The sequence below is a fragment of the Spinacia oleracea genome, chromosome 2, assembly GCF_020520425.1.
Source record: "Spinacia oleracea cultivar Varoflay chromosome 2, BTI_SOV_V1, whole genome shotgun sequence".
Lineage (NCBI taxonomy): Eukaryota > Viridiplantae > Streptophyta > Magnoliopsida > Caryophyllales > Amaranthaceae > Spinacia > Spinacia oleracea.
In genome coordinates this window covers 5,794,505-5,820,101 of record NC_079488.1, presented here as the reverse complement: position 1 = coordinate 5,820,101, position 25,597 = coordinate 5,794,505, and the positions used below count along the sequence as shown (strand labels likewise).

The following is a 25,597-nucleotide window of genomic DNA, read 5'->3' as shown; positions in this document are numbered from 1 at the left end:
TTGAGACGAACGGTTTTAATGTCTCGACCTCGAGCCCAATTTCCTAAGCCTGATGAGCTACAGGCTCGGTCTTGACTCTGCTCATTAACACCCCTAGGTAATAGTCGTATAGACAAGTTAACAAGTACACAGTACCTACGTAGTATTGTCTAGATCACTAATTGTCAACATCTCTTAAAAGTGTCTTAACATCTTGAGAAGGGGCATGTTGCTAATAGCATCATTAACTTCAAGGTTTATGGCCTTATTCTCTTCACCTAACCTGATCTAGATTTTTCTAGTTTCTGATCTGGTCAAGTCAGGTCTGGTCTAATGTGAATGTTTTCTATGAGCGTTTTTTGTTTTTTTTATGATCTAATAAGCAATAAGAATAAGGTGAAGAGAACAAAACCTTAGTTTTCCGAACACAATCCCGAATTCCAGACGATATACCATGTATAATTGATTATTGATGCAAACAACAGGAATACAAGATTCAAGAAGTCCCAATATATCTCTTAATAAATATGTAAAAATAAAAAAAATAAAAAAACTACCACAGCTACTAGCATACATCTTCAAACAGATCATGATTCTTGTTAGATATACTTTCACCCAAAAGGTGTAAACTTTGACCCTGAAATAATACAGGGGAGGGTAACTGTCATTGGAATAACAGAAAAAACAAACCTCCTATGCAGATACCTTCCTCCACAAGTAAATGAAACCCGATTCCTGTTTGTTTCGCAAGGCATGTATTCAAGTAATAGCACATTGAACTTCTCGGTTTGTTTCATCTGATTTTTCAGGTTTAAGCTGCTGGAACCTTCTTTCCGTCCTCTATGAAGAAAATTGAACTTTCTGGGACCTGCAACAAAGAAGAAGACAGCCTGAATAAGAAGGAAGAAGGTAGGGCTATCGAAAGGAAATTATAATGTACGTCACGGAGAAAGCCTCAGAATACTATTTTTGAAGGTGGTAAGAAGGTTTTGTTCTCTTCACCTTATTCTTATTGCTTATTAGATCAGACCACAGATATCAGACAAAAAAAAATGAAAAAAATACATACAGAAAACATTCAGACCATACCAGAAACTAGAAAAATCAGACCACATCAGGTGAAGGGAATAAAGCATAAAAAGCAGGTAATGATAGAGTTAAAAAGTGAAGACGAACAAGAAAACCATCGGGATATAAAAAAAATATCAGAGATGAACTTCAAAATCAAATTGTTCAATACTACTACCGGCCTTTTTGGTAGGTGGTAGAAAATATGGATAATGGTAATGATTTATGTAACCTTTTGAAGAAAATCCCATGTAAATACCCATGGTACGGTTACTCTATTCCAAAACCCTCGTTTTCTTTCATAAAATTTCATTACCATCCATTACAAACTTGTAGTATTTAGTTGTAATGAAAATTATGAACAAAAACACATGTTTTGGAATAGAGTTACATTAACATGGTAATGAAGGACTTCCCTTACAAAATCACATACAAATACATTGTCGTACCACTTACCAAATTGGCCGTAAAAGGAATAGGTATGGTTAAAACACGAAAATAAGGAACGCATACTTGGCCAATTCCAAAATCAAAATGTTCAGAGCCATTAAAAAAATAAAAATCATTGCACAAACATGCAAAACATGAACTCTTTGAATATGCATTGCCACTCAGAATGTAATAAAACCTCTGTTACCCCAGACTCTTCATTTTACCTCAAATGGCACGGATATGGACACTTCATTTTGGACGAAAATCAGCAATTTTTCACAAAATAACCGTATCGGACACGTACCACGTACCCGTGTCAGATATAGGTTCCGAGCCCGGGTAACATAAAATAAAACCTAATGCAAGCAGAAATAGAAGGAAGAATCAACGAAAGGTATATTACATCAGGCCAAGTGTCTGTAATAAACTCCACAATATCATACGCTATATCCCCTTGAACATCAATTTGCTCCTTCTCCGTTGGTCCCTGGAATCAGTAAACCATACGTTTTATTATTAAGTAGGTCAACAAGGCACATATTTTTATCTACCATTAAAAATTATATATGACCTTAACAACGGACGCCCCTGTTGCGAACTTTTTCCCTAGCTTTTTTGAAGCATCACTGAGTTTAACAGCTGAAAAAAATCGAAAAAAATTAGCAAACAGAAACCATTATACTGACAATTACTAAACATAAAAGTTGATTCGAGTCATTCGACACAATGACACAATATGAACTGAACACAAAGTAACAAACGGGTTGAACTCATTTACACATCGTTTGGAGAGAAAATGAGTAAAAGGGAGGAGAGCAAGTTCCCTTGTTTAGATAAAAAAAGGTTTGGAGACAGAAAGGGATGGTATTCCTCTCTCTATAATAAACGCCTTCTCTCTAATATTGGAGAAATTTAAGCTCCGTTTGTTTTGACGGAAAACACATTTTCGGAAAATGATTCTCCTATTTTCCTTTGTTTGTTTTGTTAAGGGTGGAAAACAATTTTCCTAAAGATGGAAAACAACTTTCTCTAGAGGAAAATAAACTTTCCTTTTAAAATGAAGGAATGCCACATTTTCCACTCTAATACCTTACATTTCTTTTTTCTCATCTCATTTCAACTTCTATGTTCTTTTTCTTTATAATTTTTTCTTGTAAGGAAACAAACAAAGGAAAATTACTTCCCCTTGATGTTTTCCCTTGAAAATCATTTTCCATGGAAAATCATTTTCCTTTGAAAATGTTTTCCGTTGAAACAAACGGAGCCTTAAAGAGAAAACGGAGCTTCCCTCCCCCATTCCCTCCTTTTTCGTTAATCATATAGTATGTCTAATTAGTTTTGAGTTTCCAAACAAGAATATGACACTGACAAATGTTAATAAAATTTATTAAAAATAAAGAGGCGAGTAATTATTTGGCAAAATTTGAACTAACAGTAGAAAGTATCAATATACTTTATACTAGGAAGCTAGGATTTGGAGAAATCTATATTAGAGCAAGGACGGGAAAATTGGACATGAAAATGTGGTTGTAACAAGTACTCCGTAATAAAGATCAACGTCATTAAACTATAATTGAACACGTCAGTCATTAACATTTTGACCTGTCCAATTATAAGTGATTGAGTTAGCCAAGACTCAAGACACTTTCAACCTGTTTATCATTTACACAAAATAACTCATTTGTGGAATTCATATGCAATTATATCAAAGAAATAATCCGAGCAGAAAATCTCACCAAAAAGCTCCAATCCTTTCACAGTGGTGATACATTTTCGCTTATTCCTTACAACCTTCTCAATAATAACTTCTTTCTTGTCCTACAAGTGAAAGGTGGTATAGAGTTAGTGTGTTAATGCCAACCAAACTCAGAAAACAAACTGCACAATGCAAGAAATTATATTACAAAAAATACACTAGTGGACCAAAAGCATAATAGAACACAAGATTCATTTACATAACTCGGCATTAGCTCAGACATGCAACTTCCTAAAGATGTAGTTCAATTATCCAAGGCTCCAACCTACAACAGTGCTCTATTATATACAAACACACTCCATATGTGTCTGTATTTAGTGTTTCAGCATAAGAATTGAAAAGCTAAGCAGTGTAGAAGGGAAATGTTATATGTTGTAGTCTTAAGCCTCTTAGGAGAGTCACCCTCACCTTTAGTAATATTCAACCAACCAGTTCATTTATATATGGCTGTTTCAACATTAATTGACTATTGTGAATGGAGAAGAACAAGAAAGGATATCTAAGCAAAGCAGAAAGGAAGACAAAAAAAAAGGTGATTCCAAAACAAATAATTCATTCCTCTCCCAGATTTATTTCTAAAATAAAGTGAAAGGATAAGGCTTCTCGAAACAACAATCCTAAGCAAGCAAAGAGATTTGAAAAATAGAAAAAATATAGAAAAAACCTAATCGACAATTAAAAAAAAAAAACTTGTTCCAAAAACAGGCTTGTGGACCAATGGATATTATTAACGTATGAGCAGGTCGTAGGAGATTAGTGGAGGAAAGAAGGAAGACAGATTAAATGTCAGGAGGACAGCAAAAAACCACACAACATCGCCACATTCTGACTCCTATCAACTCTTCAGGTTAAGAGAGGGACTTGTAATTTGTAAACAGGCTGAAGGGAGGAGAGAATAGGCCCCGAAAGAAAGTATATCGAGTGAACTCAACCTAATTAATGCATTTCTAGCAGAGCATCAACATTGGTCAACCTCCCCTTAATTTCTCTCTCCTCATCTCATTAATCCACATCACTTTCCACTAACTTTATCAGCGCATCAACATTGGTGGGAAAATAGGTTCTCCATTTGAGAAAAAATGGAAAAAAGAACCTTCCCACCTATATTGGAGGCTTCTTATAAATTAAGGAACCTAATCAATATTGGAGCATTCAATAAAATCAAACAACCAAACTAGTGGTTCCCTGTCCCCATAAAAACTGTTGTGTGGCACTGCTTCCCGATATATTTCTTCAAACATGATTATCTTCAACGGTAATATTATCGTTTACAAAAAAAAATCATAACTTTCTTAGTATAATGAATTTAAACATATATATATATACCAACGGTCATTTTTTTTTATCCTCTATAAATAGAGATCAATCTTGATATATTTTCAACACTTCAAAAAATCCATAATTTCGCATTTATATCTCTTACTAAATGTACCATCACAGCTCATATATATATATATATATATATATATATATATATATATATATATATATATATATATATATATATATATATATATATTGGCATGATGAACGAACATACATTTACCTACTGAAACACTCGGCCTACTGGAAATTAGTAAACATACATACTGATACCAATTCAACAATTTTAAGTCAACAAATAACAAAAGTTAAGTTCCCAACTCCATAACCTCAAACAATCAATCAATATACACGTACCATGCTAAAAAGTAATTAGTAAAGAAATGCTCAAAACATAACTTAAATGTCGGTCAGCAGTCTGCTCATCCAATAACTTGAATTGAACACTTAGAACATTCAACTTCTCGGCTTTTAGCTCCGCACTTTTGTTGTAAAGATTTCAAGATAACATGAGTACAACCTATATACGGCTTCTCTTGGACACCGGGATACTCAAATTAGAAGTAGTTAAACGTTAGAGTCTTGTGTAGTTGTGTGGAGAAGGATAGAGTGAAGGAAAGAGAAGCATTCAAGCAACCGACTACAACAGAGGCGCTGTGTTGTTGTCAACCGGAGTCATTTACCTTTGGCTGATGACTTTCCAAAGCCCATAAAGGTAAACGACTCCGATTGACAACACTAAAACTCCGATTGCTTGAATGCTTCTCTTTCCTTCACTCTATCCTTCTCTACACAATGCTCTAATGTTTAACTATTTCGAATTTGAGTATCCCGGTGTTTACAGAAGTCGTATATCGGTTGTGCTCATGTTATCTTGAAAGAATGGATAAGGAATGGGAAAGTCTTTACAACAAAAGTGCGGAGCTAAAAGCCGAGAAGTTGAATGTTCTAAGTGGTCAATTCAAGTTATTAGAGGAGCAGGTTGCCGACCGTAAATGAATAAAGGAAGAAGCTTCTCAATTTAGTGGGAATTCAACATTTAAGTTATGTTTTGAGCATTCTTTACTAATTACTTTTTAGCATGGTAAATATATTTTGATTCATCGATTGAGGTTATGGAGTTGGGAACTTAGCTTTTGTTATTTGTTGACTTAAAATTGTTGAATTGTTATCAGTGTGTAAGTTTGTTTACTGAATTTCCAATAGTTCGAGTGTTTCTCAATGTTTCTGAATGACAGGAACACGATATATTTATTCGTAAATGTATGTTCGTTCATCATGTCAATATATATATATTATGCCATAAGGATTTGTATGATAAATATGGATTTTTTAACGTGTTGAAAATATATCAAGATTGGTCTCTATTTATAAAGGATAAAAAAAATATGACAATTGATTTTTTTTAATTCATTATATTTAGAAAGTTTTGAATTTTTTTGTAAATGGTAATATTACGGTTGAAGATAATCGGGTTTTGTTGAAGAAATATTACCGTCGAAAAAATATATCACGTTTTTTCTTTTTTAAAAAAAGGAATCTGGTGGGAAGGGGGAAGGGGGAAGAGGGGACCACTAGTTTGGTTGTTTGATTTATTAGATGCTCCCATATTTATTAGGTTCCCCAATTTACAAAAAGCCTCCAAAATTGTAGACCAAGATATCTGGCTTTCAATTCAAACAAAACTCTCATCCATTTGCCATCAAGTATTTTCCGCAGACAAGTACTCCCTCCGTTTCGAAATAACAGGGACACTTTAACTTTTGACACTATTCACAATTTTCAATTTGACTATCATTTGTGATTTATGGGTTAGGAAAAATATAGTTGTGTGGGATCTTGTTTAATTCGTCTCGATATGTACTTTCGGAATATCAACTTTTTACTCCCTCTGTCCCTTAATACTCGCCCTGCTTTTCTTATAAGCCGCCCCTTAATACTCGCCCTGTTTCTATAAATGGCATATTTTACTAATATTATATCACTTCTCTCACTTGACCATTAACCCACATGTATTCCTAGTTCCTAAAAAAACATTAAAAATTCAACCACCCCCACCCCCACCTCACCCCTTTATTTGACACATTTCCCACTAACTATTAAAAAATACCCCACTATCAACTACCCCGAATATATTAATAAGTCAATTAAATTGCCTAAAACTCTGTGCCGGTCAAACTGGAACGAGTATACCTTTTATAAATACAAAATTAGAGATATTAATGTCCAAACATTTACATTGGCAAACGTGAAAAGGTAAATTGTCCTCATTATTTCGAAATGGATGGAATATAACATAGCTTGGATACTTGATAAAAAAAACTTGATTATTGTAAGGCAAATGTGGTATCCTTTATGGGCTTTATGTAAGAAAGGTGATATGAGAGGAACTCAAATAAACTATAGAACAAAAACTATCAATACATACCAATCCTTGACATCATTAAGATAAATAGGTATAGCCCATGATTATGTTCAGTTTCAAATAAACATACAAACAAAATCGAGCTCTCCTATCTCCCATAAGTGATAATTCGACTAGGTTAACTGAGTGTTTCATGTTGAATTGTTAAAGCTTATTGTCCGTTTACTCCAAGATAAACAAAACAACATGGTGACATGTCCAATTCCCACTTACATTATAGAATATCGAATTATCCCTTCTCCTTCACCAAATCCTAAACTAATGGAACAAGAAAAGAATCCAAAAAAATCAAATAAGAGACCACATCATATTACGTTACGTCCAAAGTTAGTCCATGTTAATAGCATATATGTAGTACATGTACAAAACAAGAACGTGATCCAAGCATGTTGACCACTCAATTAGTAAGTGTTGAGCACAAAAAGGGATTTTCATAGCTCATTGTAGTGTTAAATAAGCTCATCACACACGGGAAATAAAATATGGTTTAAGTTCAGAACTCTTACTTTCTTCTTAACTTTCCCGCCAGGAAGTCGCTTTACTTCTTCTGGTTTAGATGTTGAAGAGCCACCTGCAATAGTCATTAAATAGAGATTTGGCTTAGACAACAGATATCTTAAATGACATTATGTTTCAAGGAAATGCCATAGTGTTTGACACAGATCAATCTACTCTTACGGAATGACGCAGGAAACAAATACGCCAAAATTTGCAACCCAGATTTACAAATCACAAAGAAAGCAGTGAATTACTTGACCCCAGTAATTTTTTTCAGAAGACAATAGTTTTCCATAGACTAGTTGTTGGATCGTGCGCTAGCGCGCACGATCCCCCAAGGTATACAAAATTATTTTTGTAAAAATATTACTTAAAAGCTAGGAACTTACAATTTATGGTAAATGCTAGAAATGATATGTTAAAGTTAGATGTTGGATTTACATGTAACAGGAAATAGAAATCATATGCGTTTTAATTGATAGTTCGAAGGTACAATATATAGGAAATTATACCCAAAGAAAACAACACATTTTGTATAGCAATGGAAGGGTGAAACCGTAAATGCTCTATTGTTAAGAATAAGAAAAAATAAAACAAAGAAGGAAATGAGGGGCATGCACGTAAATGCACTATTGGGTGAATAGTAATCAAAGTATGAAGCTTTATAAGTGTTAGGATATTACTCATTTACTCTACGTCAACAAGGCTAATGATCGAATGTTTAAGTAAAAATGCACTTCCTAACTGACATTCTTCCCAAGTGGAAAACAAAAAATCAATGAGATACACGAAGTTGTTTCAGAGTTTTAGTTTTCAAGCAAAGAGAAAACTTAGCTGCAATAGAGCAAACCTAGGTGCACGTGTGCAACAAAGCTGAAAGATTAATCATGGATAATAAAGCTAACCAATAAAGAGGGAAAGTAAAGTTCAAAGAGATGGAAAATGAGAGAAAAAAAGTTATTTCTTCTCAACCAGCCTCGCTCGGCCGGTATGTTATGCCTTTGTGCAACAACCCCCAAATTGAATGGCATATTATCACCAGCAATGAAAATCATTTACAGGATTATCTCCCTTCAATGATGCTCTTTGAATTCCCAGAATAAAATTTCCCACATGCATTCAACACCATTGAGATGACTAAACTAACGGAGGCATAAGTCTACCCTACAAGAAATACTACAAAGGATAGAAGGGAGAACCTTGAGATGATTACTCTTAGGCTCCGTTTGGTTTGGCGTAAAACGTTTTCAGGGAAAAATGATTTTCCATGGAAAAAAAATTCAAATAAAAATACAACTTCAAACTAATTTTCCTTTGTTTCGTTCTTTGCAAGAAAATAAATAGAAGATGGGAGAAGATTGATGGGAAGAAGGAAGATGGAGGTAAGGAGGAAAGATGGAGAGATAGAAAAGTGATTTCCCTTCCTTTCAAATGGAAAATATTTTTCCACCTTTGAGGGAGTTACGGAAAATTGTTTTCCATCCCTCGTCAAACCAAACAACATAAAATGATTGAAAAGGGGAAAATCGTTTTCCATAAAAACGTTTTACACCCTACCAAACAGAACCTTAATTATGCTAAGATCTTACGAAAAAAGGCCGAATGTACAGCCAGAGTGATCAGAATCATTTGTTTATTTTCCTTTATCCAATTCCTTATCAATTTCCCTGTCCTTAGGAGAAGCTCTAAATGTGAACTCTGCTAACAACAATTTCTATCAAATTTAAAGAGAGCCTTCTTCATCGTGGACCAGGACCACATAAAAGAGGGTACAAATAACCAAAATCTCAAATACATACACAAAGTGCAAAACAGGATAAAGTGTGCCTAATCTATTAAAGAAAAGGAGACAAACTTCTTGACCGAATTATCTTCCAACAACATTAGAAACCTGGACAGTTCATAGAACTCCAAACTGTTCTTGGCACCAAGGCTGCTAAAACACTCACGAACCCCTAATCAAGAATAGTAACTCTCAAGCTTTGTATTCTACACCCATATTACCAAAATGGTTGCTTGTAGAAAATTAACGCCTTGGAATTCGTATTGAAAGGGTACATAAACTCAAAACAACACTGAAAACCGTACAATTCAACATACTTCATCACAAATCCCTTTATTTTATTTTATTAATCTAATCAATTTATTACTCCAATCCAAATGAGCAATAGAACAATGAACAAAACTACTGTCAAAACCAATACCAGATTATTGAATAAAAGTAAAAGCAAGCAAACTCATATCAATAGCTTCCATAACTAAATACTTGAAGAGAGTATTACCAGCAGAAATTGAGGTGGACTGCATCTGATCAGATACCTTATCAACTTCTTTACCATCGCTATCTGAACAATCATATACAGCAACAACAATCCAAAACAAAAAGAACAAAACTTGACAATTAAAATACATAGAACACAATAAACAAATAAAAATCCAAACTTTATTTTAAAAAAATGTGAACTTTCTGCCCAGAATTAAATTCTGGGTTTTGTTGCAATTTCCTTAAATTACATCTAAAACAAACACCCATAATCAAAAGAATGAAAATTTAGCCTGAAAATTAATGGGGTTTTATGTGGTTTAACATGAGGTACATAAACTCTAAAATTCAAATTGGGGTTATGAAAAAGAGGGGGATTTAGATTAGAAAAAATCAATACCTTTGAGAAGATCAGGGTAGACATCAGGAGCATATTGGATCAACCAGGGTTTGCATTTTTCAAATTCGGGTCCAAATTCACAATACTCAGCGGGTAAACCGCATACTCCACAATATAGAACCTTCACTGCTTCTGGCTTCTCCGCCATTGTTAAGCTTTCTCTCTCCTCTTTTTTTTTTTTTTCCTGTGAGTGTGCGCGGAAAAAGAAGGAAGACGAGTGCAGGAGAATCTGGGAAAAGGGCTTTTGGTTTGGGTTTGGGTTTGGGTTTGGGTTTGGGTTTGAATTACCAAGATGGGTTTGAAAGAGGAAGTGTTTGGACTTGTAGAGTTGTAGTTGTATCTGTATATATTGTTGCCTGTTTAGGAATAAATGATCCGTTCCCAATTTCTCATAGATTTTGAGTCCGCCTTCTGGGGATGTCAAAGACTGATCCGATCTGATTGATATCGTAAAATCGAAGTGACTCGGGAAAAAATTCACACATTCAATTCGCATGAGCCTAATGATGTTGCAACAATCATATAATTGGAATAAACTTATCTCAATATCGTGATGAACGAGGTGAACGGTTTAGAAAGATTGTCGCGCCGTGACCGAACCACTGCTCTGAAAGAAAATTTCTCACTACCCCAGTGCAGTATAACGCTTGCGGTCGTCCTCCGCGGTTAACCAGAATACTTGCCAAAAAACAGAAGCGACTTTAGAGAGAGGAGATTAACCTATTTGTGTGGTTTTTAAGATGCTATATAAATTGACCAAAGAAGATGAATCCTAACACTTATAAAGCCTCAAACACTATTTACTATTCACGCAATAGTGATTTTACCATTTTGTCCCTATTTTGTGCTTTGTTTTCGTTTTTGTCTTATTCTTAATAATAGTGCGCGGACCATAACGCCCTTAGGTCATTTTTACATTGTCGTGCATATCCTTTGCTTCTCTCTTATCCCTGATTAATTTGTTGCGTGAATCTCTGTCTGAGATTTTCCTCCCCCGTCACTCCATGAGAGCTCTCATCTATCCTCTGTCCCCTTGACTTCCATCTCCCATTTCAATGTTCTCCGATCATCATCAAAACGTCGTCGGCAACCTGGTTCTCGCATTTGGTACTCTTATTTTCCTCTTCCCTTTTTGTTTCGTTGCGCTCAGTAGTATTACAGGAGGATTGGCTTTTCTTTTTCTGGGTTTAATGGTTGTTCTTTTTCTGGGTTTAATTTGATGGTTAATTGCATCTGAACTGTGTCTTCAACATCCTTCTAAGTTAGGGTTTGATTTTGAAAAATTGATTGCAAACAGTTATTTTGTATTCATCTCCCCGTTGATTGTATTTATGTTCATTTTTCGTGGGCTTTTTTTGCTAGATTCTTCCTCTTCTTAGACGTATATTCGTTTTTCTTACTTTGCAAACAGGATGGTCAAAAGAAAAATTGATTACAAACAGAATGGTATATAGTCGATTTGCGTACTTTGCTTTTGGTTGTTGTGAATATGGTAGGTGATACAAAGGGTCTGCTAAGGGGGGTGAAGCCTCGGGGAAAAGGGATTCAATGGGTGGTGAACCACCTCAGGTGGTACTCATTCCAGGTTCTATAATGTGAACATTTGTTGTAGTTTGAAATCTTGCAAGCTAAGAAGTTTTCTCTCTTTGAAATTTGACAGCTTGCTCATCTAGGTTCTTTCAGTCAAGCCATGAACTATGGGAACTCGCCGGTAATTTGTTTTTTCAAATACATGTTCTTGAGGTTGTGATCATACTCGTATTGTGTGCTTTTTTTGTTTATTTTTCACTGCAGTAGATGTCAAATATGGATGACATTTTTCTCCCTCCCACCTTTCCTCGTGTGTCAGTGATTTAAAATATAATGCATTGAAACTTTAGTTTCAGTATTTTTCTTTTTTGTGTAACCGTGAAAGTGATCTTATCTAAATGGTTTGGGGTTGAGGTTTTTTCTTTTAGATTATGCTTTGTGAACCATATATGGATTTGGGTGAATGCAGGATAATGACAGGCTAAATCACACTCCTATCAAAGATAAACCTAACGTTCACCAACTAAAAATATAGCAAGGGAAGCAGGGATCGTATCCACAGGGAAACAGGCGTTCTTTCTACTATTAAATTACTAATCTAGACTACTGGTAACAAGAGTTGGATTGGTTTGTGTATTAAACTAAAACAAGTAATCAAATCGAAAAATAACAATATTAAAGGAATCTAGGGCAGCGGTTCACCATAAATGCAGACCGGGATTGGACAACGGACAATAACAATCAATTAACAATCATAACTAGGAAAACATGCATCTCTCGAATCTTATGAATTCCTTAGGATAAAACAACTAGCAGGCTCTCGCTATGTACTAGAAATAATTCCTATCTAATAGCCACAGACCAAAAACATCAGATTTATACCTCTCGGCGCATAATCTAAGGTTAATCAAACTCAAATCAAAATAGTCCAGCCGAACAGAATTGACGAGCAATAATAATAAGCTATAGAAATTATAATCAATCAATCAAATATCATGTCCACATATAATCTCAATCATGCATTCATGGATCCCCTAAAACCCTAGGAATTAAATTACTCACTCATGATAATAAATAACAACGCAATCAACATAATTGAAAACATGATTAAAGCAATAAAATAAAATTCAAGTAAGAAACAATACCGAATTGAAGAACAAATGAATAATAAAGCTTGAATTTTTACTTAGAATTAAAAACTAAGTATTTGAACAATTAGAGAGAAAACTAGAAATAAACTAAGTATTAGAAACTAGAATAAAAGATGTCCTCAAAAATCATCATCGCTAGTTTATATAGTTTGCCTAAAATAAAGCATAAAAACGGAAAAGAAGCTCGCGAAAATCTGCTGGAGGTTGGCGTCGCCCGATCGGGCGATGTGCTCGACAGTCGGCCCGATCGGGCCAAATTCCGCCCGATCGGGTGGTTTGCGAAAAGTTGATATCTGCCTTCTGATGGGCGCCCGATCGGGCGCGTATGGATGGTTCCAATTCTTTGGATTTCCGCCCGATGGTCGCGTTTCGCCCTCAGCTCACAGGGCGATTTGCAATCTTCAATATCCTTCGCCCATATCACCGAGTCTAACTCTCGGGGATCAACCATAAGCATCTAAGGCTCCCGAAAGTCGACGATAGAGGTCCCGAACTTCCTCGAGCTCGTGTAGTGGCCTAAATCACCATGAAACGGGTCTAAAAAGACCAATTTCTCATAATCAACCCTGAAACTCAAGGCACACTCAATAACACATATTAGTACTAAAAACGGCTCCTAAGAGCTCATTTGACGTATAAAAGTACTAAGGGACGGGGGTAAAACACTATATAAAACACACATATCAGATAAGAATTTTACTTTCATTTTGAAGACTGCTCCTACTTCTGTTCTTCTTCTGAAGGCTGCAGGTATATCTCTATTTTGAATTATAGTTCAATTATAAATTGGTAGGTAATAAAAATTGTGATGGTATTCCAAAGTTATGCGCACTATTGTATATTGCACTTGTATTGTGAAGCGTGTAGTAGGAATTATTGTGGAACAACAAAATTTGGTTAATAACGCTACATGTAGCGAAGCCAGGAGTTAGCAATAGTTGGGGTTAAAATGTTCTTAAATTCGTGTGCAATATGAATCGATTTTTACATTATATTATACGTTGCCCCTAAAGTACCAACCTGATCGAGTGATGAAGTAAAGGGAATAGAGGGAGTATTGAACCCATTTCTGACTTCCACGACTTATAGGTCTATACCATTACACCACAAGGCGTATTTGGAATTAGAAATAATAGGATTCTGAAGGAATTGTTCAATTATTACTAGGGTAGTTCAATTCTAAGAGCGAGTTTGCAATTCTTACACTTGGGTATACAGTTTAAGGAATACTATTCTAGGCTTTCTAGCAAATCTCTGGTTTGACTTAAAGATGGTGACTATTTCCTGAGCTTTAGCCTATCGAAGGGGAGATGTCGAAGAGCATACTGAAACATCTTTCAATATTTATTAAAGGAATGGGTGAGAGTCGTGAAACAACATTTGGAGATATGTTGACTTGATTTGAGCTTCCTTACTCTTCGATCATCGCATTTCAATAGCAATTTTATAATATTTCTTGGTCTTGAACTTGCTCACTGATATTCACTATCTTGTTTAACAAGAATGACATCCTATTTCGTAGTTCACAGGGTTGCTCTGGTTGGGGTTAGGGTTGGCCGAAATGTTACAGATTTCGTCAAGATCCATTTATCATGTTCAACAAGAAGGCTCTGGTTGACATAACTTTATCAAGACACTACTAGAATTTCTATCTTTAACGACAAATATATAACGACGAACTAAAATTTTTGTCGTAAATAGCTTTACTCTACCACTTATAACGACAAACTTATGACTTAGTCGTAATTAGTGAAATAAGGTTATATTATTAATATGACAACCGTCGTTATAACTCAATTAGGTAAAACTAAAAAACAAAATTAACAGTTGTCGTTATTGCTAAGAGTGAAAAGAAAGACGCCGGATTAGAGCCTGACATTGAGTTCCCAAAAAAAAAAAATAGAATGGAAAACCGCTTCTATTTTATTCAGAGCGGCTCTACTCGCTCATCTTCTTCTTCCTAAACCCTAGATCCAAGAGCTTGCTATTTTTCTTTTTCCACAATTCTCTTCCAATTCTTCTCCTAAATCACTCAAATGGCCTGAGAATTTCAGTTGGTTTGTCTACCGAAAGATGAAGAGAAAAGGATTGAAGCTAGTTTGATTGGGTTTGTCTACCGAAAGCTAAAGAGAAAAGGATTTTGGTTCCTTTTCAAGTGGATTTTTGTCGTCTCTCACAAGGTACAGGCGATTACTAGTGCAAGTTTTCTCATATTTCATAATTATTTTCGATTTTGTGCGTTAAATTTCGAATTTATGCTTTATTTTGTCGAATTTATGCTTAAAATTGTCGAATTCATGCTTTAAATTGTCGAATTTATGTTTTATATTTCGAATTTGTGCTTAGATTGTCGAATTTGTGCTATAATTTCGGGTTGATTTTATGCTTTATATTGCTGAAATATAGTTCTGGGAACGGTTGAAGATCTTCCAGTATTTGTTCATCCATGTTCTATTTTTTTCCCCTCAAATTCCAGAAATTTGCTTTTTAGCTTTTTTTTTTCTTTTTTGGCCTGGATAAACTCAAATTGGATAAATTCCCTATATTGTTGCTCACTGCATCAGCTGAGTAGGGAATTACTCTGGTGGGTTTAATTCAAAATCTATGATTGCGGGTTTCAAGAAGCTTTTTGTTTTGGATATCAATGGATGTCCCAAAATTAGTACAGTAGCAATTGAATTGTTTAGGCTATCAAGAGGTGTTCTTATGAAAGAAGACGAACTTTTAACAATTGGCCCTAACTGGCAGTTTTGGTGGTACCAAAGAATTTTTTTGGAGTAATTATCTAGTTATGTATTTTTTAGCTTCGAATTTTCAAGAAGTTTGTATCAGTTCTGTATTTTTTTAACTTCAAAGAAAATGCAAATTTTGAAAATTCTCTATTTTTATTTACTCCTAGTAGCAGAAGTGCAGTTTAATAGAAATAGGAATTAGATGGAGCTAGTTCAAGCCTTGATTACTCAACAAGAGATAATTAAACCAACATAGTTGGAAATTGGCATGTGCTAAAAGTATCAGAAGCTACACTTTTGAAATACTGTTAAAAAAGTCGAAGCGCAATAATACAACTGGCCAGGTATGGAGTATACAAGAGTAGTTCCATTATTCATAGCTGATGGTAGGACAATCTAACTTCTGAACCCGAATTGGAGGGCAACCGGCCAACGTTTATCCTCTGTACCAAGATTTACTGAATAATTAACACAATCTTGTTGAAGTTGTACTTAGCTAGCTAGTCAATTTAATTTTCTTGTGGATTTGAATAGTCAGTTGAATAAGTGTAGCTAGTAAGCCGAATGAAGCCAATCTTGGCACATGCTAGTAGCTATTTCTCTATTGCTGCAAGCCGAAGCACATTTGGTTGTTAACAATTTGGTAAAAACTTATACTATGAAACAAGAAAAGCAACGAGTCAGAAGACAGAATTACTACACAAGCAGTTTTCATTGCAGTAAGAACTACTGAAATTTTAGCTTAAGGTTTCTGCTCAGAGACATGCATGACATGACAGATGGAAGAATAAGGGAAGGAGGAAAATGCATCTATATTTATAACCTCATTACTGTGCAGTTCAAGTGCCTTGTTCAGTAGATTAAAGGAAATGTCAAGCTCATTCATTGACTCATACATAGCACAAAGATTTGTCAAACCATTTGCAAATGTATTCTTCGTGTTACTAATGTAATTTCTTTTTGTTCTGCTAGGCAGTACAACAGGTTTTTAAATCAAAATCTCGAGATCTCCAACAAGCAGAATGAAGTTCTTGCAAATCGCATGGAGGAAGTACATTCTGAGAACAATGAAATGAAGGAACGTGTTAGCTTGGTAGAGTCTAAGGGTTTAGGGTTACTATTCCAACTTCACAATCTGGATGCGACATTGGTCTCGCAACTTAATGTTACTATTCCAACTTCACAATGTGGATCAGAAATGCAAAAATAGGTCAAAGCTGCTTCACATCAGTTTTGGATATTTGGTGCAAATTTTCTTATTTTTTGTTTAAGAACAAGGAATTATTGAGATTTAACTCTTAGTACAAACCAAGTTATTTGATCTTACTAGTTTGGTTGTTTTGACTAACATTGAAATTGTTTATTATAAATCTTTTGTGATTGGTTACGTTTAATGAAAATTTAGTTTATTATTCTATATACTTATTATGATTTTGAATGAATTGCAGGTTATACATACTTTTCATATTAACGAAAAATATATTTATTTTATATAGTTACATTAACGTCGAAATAGTTTGTTGGACGATAATTAAAATTATTTGTGTCAATTTGATTCCCTTTTTACGTCAACTTTGTTGGTCGTTATTTGTTGTTTGTTCGACGTCATTGAATACATAATAGCGACAAACAATCATTTTGTCGTTAATAAATAACGACAAACAATCTTGTCGTTAATAAGTAACGACAAACAATAACTTCGTCGTGTAAAATTAACGACGAACGTTGACGTTAATGCTAATAACGTCGGAAGCTATTACGACAAAACTCACGACGAACTTTGTTCATCGTTAAAGGTTTTAACGACGACTTTTTAGACTTATAACGACGAAAAAGTTTGTCGCTATAAACCCTTTTTCTAGTAGTGAGATCCATTTAAAAATTTAGTGCTAAGTCATTACTGAAATAATTTTGTTTTGAGTTTTCTTATTCCACATTTCTGTTGTAGTTGTTTTCCCTGTCATTTTTGCTATGAGATTTTTGTAAGTGTTTACCCTGGTAAAATTTATAAGGAGCCTATATATTTTTAATTCTTTCTCATGATTGAGTCGGAACTTACTTCAAGTTTGCTTATTGTACACTAAATCGCAGAGGCCTTGGGGTTGGGGGTTGGTTGGTACTGTGCAAAGTTGAATAGGATGTATCCATATCTATACAATTTTGGATTTGCCCCCGGTTTCCTTCATTTTTTTGTCGTTTTCCTTAAAAATAGTGTTATTATCATTCTGCCCCCGACCCTGTGATGATGCCTTTCTTACAACCTCTTCTCTTTCCATGCTTTCCTTTTCTCTTACATCTCCCAGTGAAGAGCACCCATTTTATCTTTCCTCTCCCGCCTTTTTTCTCTCTCCTATATTGCTTTGTTTTCTCTATTACATCATTTCACCCAGCAATCTCCGCCCTCTCTTCATACCATGCTATGCCTTACTTTTCTGCTTCTCTTATCTCGTCGTCTTTATTGTTACTTCCTCCGGATTGTTCAATTTCATACTTATGTTCTTGCACTACTCTTTTTAGGTTTCACATTTGTTGATATATGGTTATTAAAATCGTGATTCAAATCGAAGTTACGATTCTACGATTCAAATATGTCGTACGATTCGATATACGATTTTACACGATTCTAGACGTTTTTCCCAACTAGGGAAAACCTCGTAAATTTGAATCATGCCGATAAAGTAATTAATAGAAAAATATTGTTAAGTATTTCTTATTTAACTATTAAACAACTAGATATTCAATTATTATGTTTTTCCCTATAATATAAGCACTTTAAATGACATTTGAGAATAAAATCTTGATTACACTTGTTCGTAGAATTTTACGATTCTACGATTCGATTTTAGGATTTGATTTTAAGAGTCCCTTCCAATTCAAAGTAGAATCACTATTTTGATAACCTTAGTTGATTATTTCTGTTCATAAGGCTGTTTGTCTAATTCAATTGCTGAATAATTAGGGTTTGATTGCATTTCCGATGTTAGAATTTCTGATTGTCTAATACTATTTCCACGAATTGAGGAACATCGAAGTGATGAAGGCATGAAGCTAGGCGGAGAATCATTCCCATCTCTTTGGCATATACAATTATTATTTTCTGTAGCTGCCTTCCCTACTGTTTGGTAATATGGCGCTGAGGTATTCGGAAAATTTTCAGCGTCTTGTGCTTATCATACCCAAGAGTGTCCATAACATTCCAAACATCAGCCTGGTGTTGTAGTCTGTGGTTCACTTAGATTTAAAATATGTTCAATTAGGACTCTAAGGGGATGTTTCTTTTTGTTACTTTGCCGTTCTTTTAAATATGCTTATTGTTTTTTATATGCCTCTTAGTATTGGCTATTTGCTGTCGAGCCTGATTCATACCATGCATATAGATCTTGTACACTGATATGGGAATTGTACCCAACCTATATCAGAGATTCATATTTTGGTCTATTTATGGAGGTTTCTTATCTATAACTTGCGTGTTTTCCTGCCTCGTATGCTTTTTATCTGCTTGTCTCTGAATTCTGATGTCTTTAGTTTCCGATATTGATATGTTGTTTTTTGATGGGCTAATGAGGTTGTCTAATTTGTTCTCATTACTTATTGGCAACTGGGTCTTGCGAGGGGGTCGAAAAAGCACGAGGCTAATGCGTGACCTCGTCCCTCGTGGGCGTGACGTTTCTTTTTGTCAAATCAAGTGTAATTGGATTTCCTATGAGTTTACACCCAATTGACTAGTAATATAGGAGTCGCCATTCAGTTTTTAACGACAATGAGAAAAACTGACAAAACCCGGTTATCGTGACATAAAGGGAGTGCAATTATGTTTGACCACGACGGCCATAGGTTCCCTTGTGATCCCTGGTGTGGGGATCGCTCAACGTACACCCGCAGGGTAGAGATTGAGGGTTCGGAGGACTGTAACTACCGAGAGGAGTACTCGCTCTTCGATAACTCCAGAGGCAGGATATCCTTACTAGCTCAGCATAAATAATTGAAGGGACATGCGTTAACTATTAAACTAATCTGAATTGATTTTAACAATATGCAACACATAATACTAGATCGATCGTGATTATCTTGTTTATATTGATTTAAGGGACTTAGCATGATAGTTCAATTTCCCAAGATATTATCTTTATTAGGCGTGATAGAACAATCAGATTTAATAGTTTAACAGTTTTATAAAAGGGCGAGGAAAGCGATTAAATCATGCGAAGGGACACATTACGACGCACCCTTGAAAGGTGCGTCACAGTTCTCAGAAAATTAACCACTTTGGCTTTGCTATTTCTCCTTTTATTTAACGAATCTCAAGTTTCCGGGCAAGGTTCCAGTATCCGGGCTTAATTTTTCAGCTACAAGGGACAGGATACGTTCTGTTCGATTTTTGGATCGATTACGACAGAACACGGGATCAATTTCGCAGCGTGAGGCTTAGGCTTAGGGGTTGGAGTCAACACTCAGAATATGAATTGTGTGTTGTGTCCTTTTCACGTCGAATTTGGGGCTGTATTTATAGAAAAGAGTTCGTGGAAAGATAGAATTTTAGAGCTCTAATCCAAGAAGAATTAGGAGAGAACACGTACCCAGGTAATTTCAGCGCCCAGGGCTGGGCGTTAAAGATTTCGGCGCCCAGCTCTGGGCGTTGAAAATGGGATCCAGGCAATTTCAGCGCCCAGGGCTGGTCGTTGAAAATGATGTTTGGGTCGAGTTCTTTGTCAGATTTGGACTCTTAGAATCCAGAGTGTTTGAGACTTATCCGAGTCTTTTAGTGCGTATTAACTTTATGACGGAATGCGTCTGGGCCCGTTACGAACTCTAGGTTCGTTAGGATTTTAATTAATACGTAACTCTTATTTTTGAATTATACTAGGAACAGGATTCCTCTTGCAAATTCTATCTCTTTTAGGATTTATGTTGGATATATGTAGATAGAGAGAATACAATATATGTAGATATGTAGATAGAGAGAATACAAATACTAATTTCCTGTCTTTTAGTAGCATATATGTAGATAGAGAGAATACAATATATTAGTCAAAAATATTTCAATCAACATTCCCTTAAGGACTTCAATAATATGAGTGAATACTTATTTTCGTGCTTCATATAGAAATATTACGATAATGAGATGGTGGGCAAACTCAATTTTGATATTTGAGAGTAAGGATAGGTTATGATCCGTCATAAAAAAATATGGTTAGGGGTCTCATTTTGTTAGTTAACATTGGGCCTATAAAATGTTTGAGACAACCTCGTTAAATATGAAGTATATATATTAAACCAATAGTTAATGTTTGGTAAGCATATCCGTATTCATTATATGACATAAATTCTTAAAATGTTGATATTATTATATTTTGCCTTTTGGAAATTAGTACTTCGTATAAATTATATGTAGTAGCAATTTTAGTAAGTATCATTTATGCATATTATATTTTGTACAAAGCAATGAACCATTTGATATTACGATTCTCAACCCTATTTCATGGATTTGTATACTATGTGTGTGAGATTATAGGGCTGTAAAATATGGTTCGAAATCCTCTGCCCCATTACTTTGTACCATTCGGTGTACCACTCGTTTTATTGGTCCAAGTCACCTATCATAGTTTATTTTAAATTTCGTGTTCAAATATCCCTCAAATCTCATCGATTAATAAATCTTCCAGGCGAATCCGACCAACACCAATTCTCATCAACCTTCAAGACATCGTAATTTCCGTCAAGCAAATCCAATATGTAATCGGCAACCAACAATTTAGCACTACATTAAAATCATATTTAAAGCTAATTATGATAACCCAACCCCCCCCCCCCCCCTTTTTTTTCTACCTACTATGGTAGTCGGAAAGACCTTCGAAGTACGAATGGGATAATCGACAATTAACCTTATATTAACGTTAGTGATGGCGGAGGAGCTTGGAAGAGATTAGAGATGCAATTTATTATTGTGCTTAATACTGAAAGTGAAGTAGACTGAACGATTAACAATTGTTTCATTTTTGTATGGAAATTACATTGATTTCATGGTGGTGGCATTGGAAGTTTGCAGAATTTGTTACTAAAATATAGGAATATAATTTAGAAAATATACCGCATGTGTAGGATGGATATTCTATTTTAGGAAATTAGAATCAAATATTTTATAAGGTGAATGTTAACAAAATAATTATAGAATTAATTTTTTTTTAAAAAAATATAAGAGAGGCAAATCAGAGAGTGACATTTGTCAGCTCCACATTGATTTCCTCTCTTTTAGTATAATATATATAAGTGAAGTTTATTATTATTTTAATCTGTCGCTTTGCCGTAAGCCAAAATTTTGTTTTATTTTTTAAGTACATGTATTTGCACAAAAATCTTTTCATGTGTTTTTTGATACGTATATCTTTTCATGTGTTTTTTGGTACGTATATCTGAATACGTGTTGTACCCCTCCAAGTGTTCGTTATTTTTCCGTGCACGGATAAAATGACGAGCACTTCTGGACAAAATTTGGCAAGCAGAGAGATTCAGCGCCCAGGCTGGGGCGTCAAAAATTTCGGCGCCCAGCTGTGGGCGCTGAAAATGATTTCTGGGCGGATCTTTTTTGGTGCGCTAAATGCTTCTTTTTCTTTTTAGACGAACTTTTAAAGGCGCTTTGCAAAGTTTGCTTTTTTATTATTTATTATTTTTTTTTGTACTTTTTATTTGTCTTCTTTTTTATTCGTGACTCAAGACGGTTTGAAAGATGGGTTGAATGAGATAGGATAATTTGTATAGGTATTGGTCAAGCATGAGGATTATATCTGCTAGGACTCACAATTTGCAGCCTCAAGCTAGTGTCATGAGTTTACATCAACCAAGGCCAATGAGTAGCATGGGGACGACTCAAGGGTATATCAACAGGATGTATCCAAACAAGTTATATGGTCATTATGCTAATGGTGGTGTAAGAGCAGGTTTGGGCTTTGGAAATAATGGGTATGACGCACGTGTCAATGGCCGTGCGTGGTTTGCAGTTGATAACAAGTTCAAGAACAAGAGTTGGGGTAATGGTTTCTTGGGTTATGGCAATGAGAACATGGATGGGTTAAATGAGCTGAACAGGGGCCCCAGAGCGAAGGCGTCTAAGAACATAAGGATTGGAAGGGGTAGACATCGTAGAACTTTATGTAGTTTTTGTGGCATGATTTGGATTGGTTGACTCAATTCTTTTCCTTCGTTTATTTGGGTAAATTTCGCACTTTGGGAGGTACGGACGAAGTATTTCATGGCTCGCTCTTTTCGCTTTCCCTTTTCTCTTTCTCTTTAAGTATTTCATGGCTCTTTTCGCTCTCCCTTTTCTCTTTCTCTTTTTTTCTTTTTGCTTAGGATTTCTCCCCAACATAAATCCTTCAATTTTTTTATTTGGGCTAAAAGGTAGATGGTTGTGGTCTTTGAGTCACGAGGCGAGACTGAGTGAGCCTCGTTTGGTAGGCCTATAGTGGACCTTTAGCTTTAGTAGGCCTAGGGTGGACCTTTAAATTGTCTTACTTTGCAAGCGTATTTAGTCGTTCCTTAAAATGTGCAAATAGCGTAGATTCAAAATGTTGTTTTTACTTTATTGAAATTTAACGAAAGAATTACATCGAAAATAATTTTTTTGTTTCTTTTCAGATTCCGGTTTCCGGGATTTAATTGGAAGTTGTGATTTAGACTCGAACTTTCATTAATTTTTCTGATTATAACCTGTGTATGAATACAAGGAGGTGGCCTAGACTCAAAATAATGACGTGGCGTAAGCCTATAATGCTTGACCAAGCAACTTTTAGACTTAGGCTAATTGGACCATAACTTTCATTGGTTGACACTTTAGATTTTAACCCTTGGGTGTTCATTTGTCACGCGCCATTTTGCTTAATGTTGGCAAAATAGTTAGTTGGGGAGATCGAATTTTCTTTTTTGCAAGACTAGAATCATTAGTGCGGTTTCCCTCTTAGTGTGTATTGCTTTACCCCGATGGTAGCCTTATGGCATGCCGATTTGGGTATTTTCATGGTTTGTCATGTTGCATTCATGGAAAATCTTTTAGTCCGTACTTAGGAGTATTTTAAGGAGCGAGTGGCTCGAGAGGACTATGATAGTCGTGACCCAATGTGATCCTGAGCCTTGAGGCCATTAATTAATTTTTTTTCGCCAATGGTATTGACACCTTAGGTTCACTTTGGGGGTTGTGCGACTATGGAGGAATGATTTTCAGAATGTGACTGTTTCCATTTTGCAAATACTTGAATTACATGATATATTCTTTTTATTGGTGAGAGAGAATATTGAGGCCGTAGATTCTTAGCAAGGGATCACAATTACATATGGGTGCTTATTGATTTAAATGTTAGGAAGGGAGACTCAATATGGTTTAACCTTTTAACTTGCAGAACGACACCAAGCATTAGGACCGATTCTATGTATAAGACAACTAAGACTTAGGATTTAGATTATACTTTGGCATAGCCTAGTCTAGACTCGGATTTATTTATTTTTTATTCGATCATTATTTTTCCTTGAAAACTTTATTTGAACATCATTTTTTGAATACTTTGCCCATGTGACATTCAAGGTCATTTAATTAGCATGCTCGGTTTTGGTGCCGAACATTGTCGTTTATAGGAAGCCTAACAACGACACAAAGAGTTATTTATATATATATATATATATATATATATATATATATATATATATATATATATATATATATATATATATATATATATATATATATATATATTTTTAGTCGCTTTTAGAATCGAGTGCCTTTTCGTACGCCCTTGTAGCAATTTTGCGAATTTTCTTTTATTGCTACGTATTTTTTTATGCGCGGGCACCGAGGCTGCTGTGCCTGACCAAAAGGCCAGGCAGCAACTTCAGCGCCCAGCAGTGGGCGTGAAAATATTTGGCGCCCAGCCAGGGGCGCTGAAAATGCATCCCTGACTGGTACTCGTATTCTGTTTACGTATATTTTTTGTTTATGCGACTTTGATTTTGCGTGCTTGCCTAATAACGTCCTTTACGCGTTGTGCAGCGTTTGTGGGATTCGTTACGGGCCATCCCGAGCGTCGCTTACTTTTGTGGCGATCGCTCGGGTTTGCGGAACACGTATCTTGGTATAACTCTTTGGCCAATTGGTTTACGAATGTTTGGGCAATTTTTAAGGTCGTTGGTTTTCTAGCATTATTTGTCACACACAATCACATAATTCGCTACACATAACTAACATTACATCATGAGGCAAAATAATAATATGTCATGTAGTTTATGATAGGCTTCTATGGGTAGTATTTGCACCGGCTTGGTACCTCTTCTATCGCAGATCCAACACATGCCCCGGTCGAGGTAGTGCCTTCAACAGACGAATTTCGCCCAAGAGGCCAATCACGATGTAAGCCAAGGGAGCATGCACCAATGAGAGGGACTTAGTGGGCGAGCGATTGGGTTTTGGACGGGTGTACTACTAGCGAAAAGTGCCGAATGGACAACATTCGAAGCGTATGCACCCCCCGGTTGGCGATGGGTATCCTTAGTCCCAACTCCCGAGATGAAACATCCCAAGGGAGCCAAGATTCGTTATGCGGTTCTGCCCGTTCACATTAATATGCTGATTTTCAGGTCGTCCCAACTTGATGGGGAAATAAGCGCGGGGTAGGATCGTTTCACCCTTCGGCTATTTTGATTACCTACGAGCACGAGTATTTCCTTCACTATCCCCAGTGGATTCGCCACTGTGAAGGGGTCGAAAAAGCACGAGGCTAATGCGTGACCTCGTCCCTCGTGGGCGTGACGTTTCTTTTTGTCAAATCAAGTGTAATTGGATTTCCTGTGAGTTTACACCCAATTGACTAGTAATATAGGAGTCGCCATTCAGTTTTTAACGACAATGAGAAAAACTGACAAAACCCGGTTATCGTGACATAAAGGGAGTGCAATTATGTTTGACCACGACGGCCATAGGTTCCCTTGTGATCCCTGGTGTGGGGATCGCTCAACGTACACCCGCAGGGTAAAGATTGAGGGTTCGGGGGACTGTAAAT

General features: G+C 35.7%; 1 protein-coding gene across 1 annotated transcript; it reads right to left on the bottom strand.

The window, feature by feature from the left end:
* Positions 1–417: 417 nt before the first annotated feature.
* Positions 418–10,401, bottom strand: LOC110803172 (translation machinery-associated protein 22). The gene is made up of 7 exons (XM_022008654.2): positions 10,145–10,401; positions 9,764–9,826; positions 7,490–7,554; positions 3,216–3,297; positions 2,051–2,118; positions 1,883–1,966; positions 418–847 (listed from the first exon to the last, which is right to left on the bottom strand). The coding sequence occupies exons 1-7, from the start codon at positions 10,290–10,292 to the stop codon at positions 791–793; spliced, it is 567 nt and encodes a 188-aa protein (XP_021864346.1). The 5' UTR covers positions 10,293–10,401; the 3' UTR covers positions 418–790.
* Positions 10,402–25,597: the final 15,196 nt, after the last annotated feature.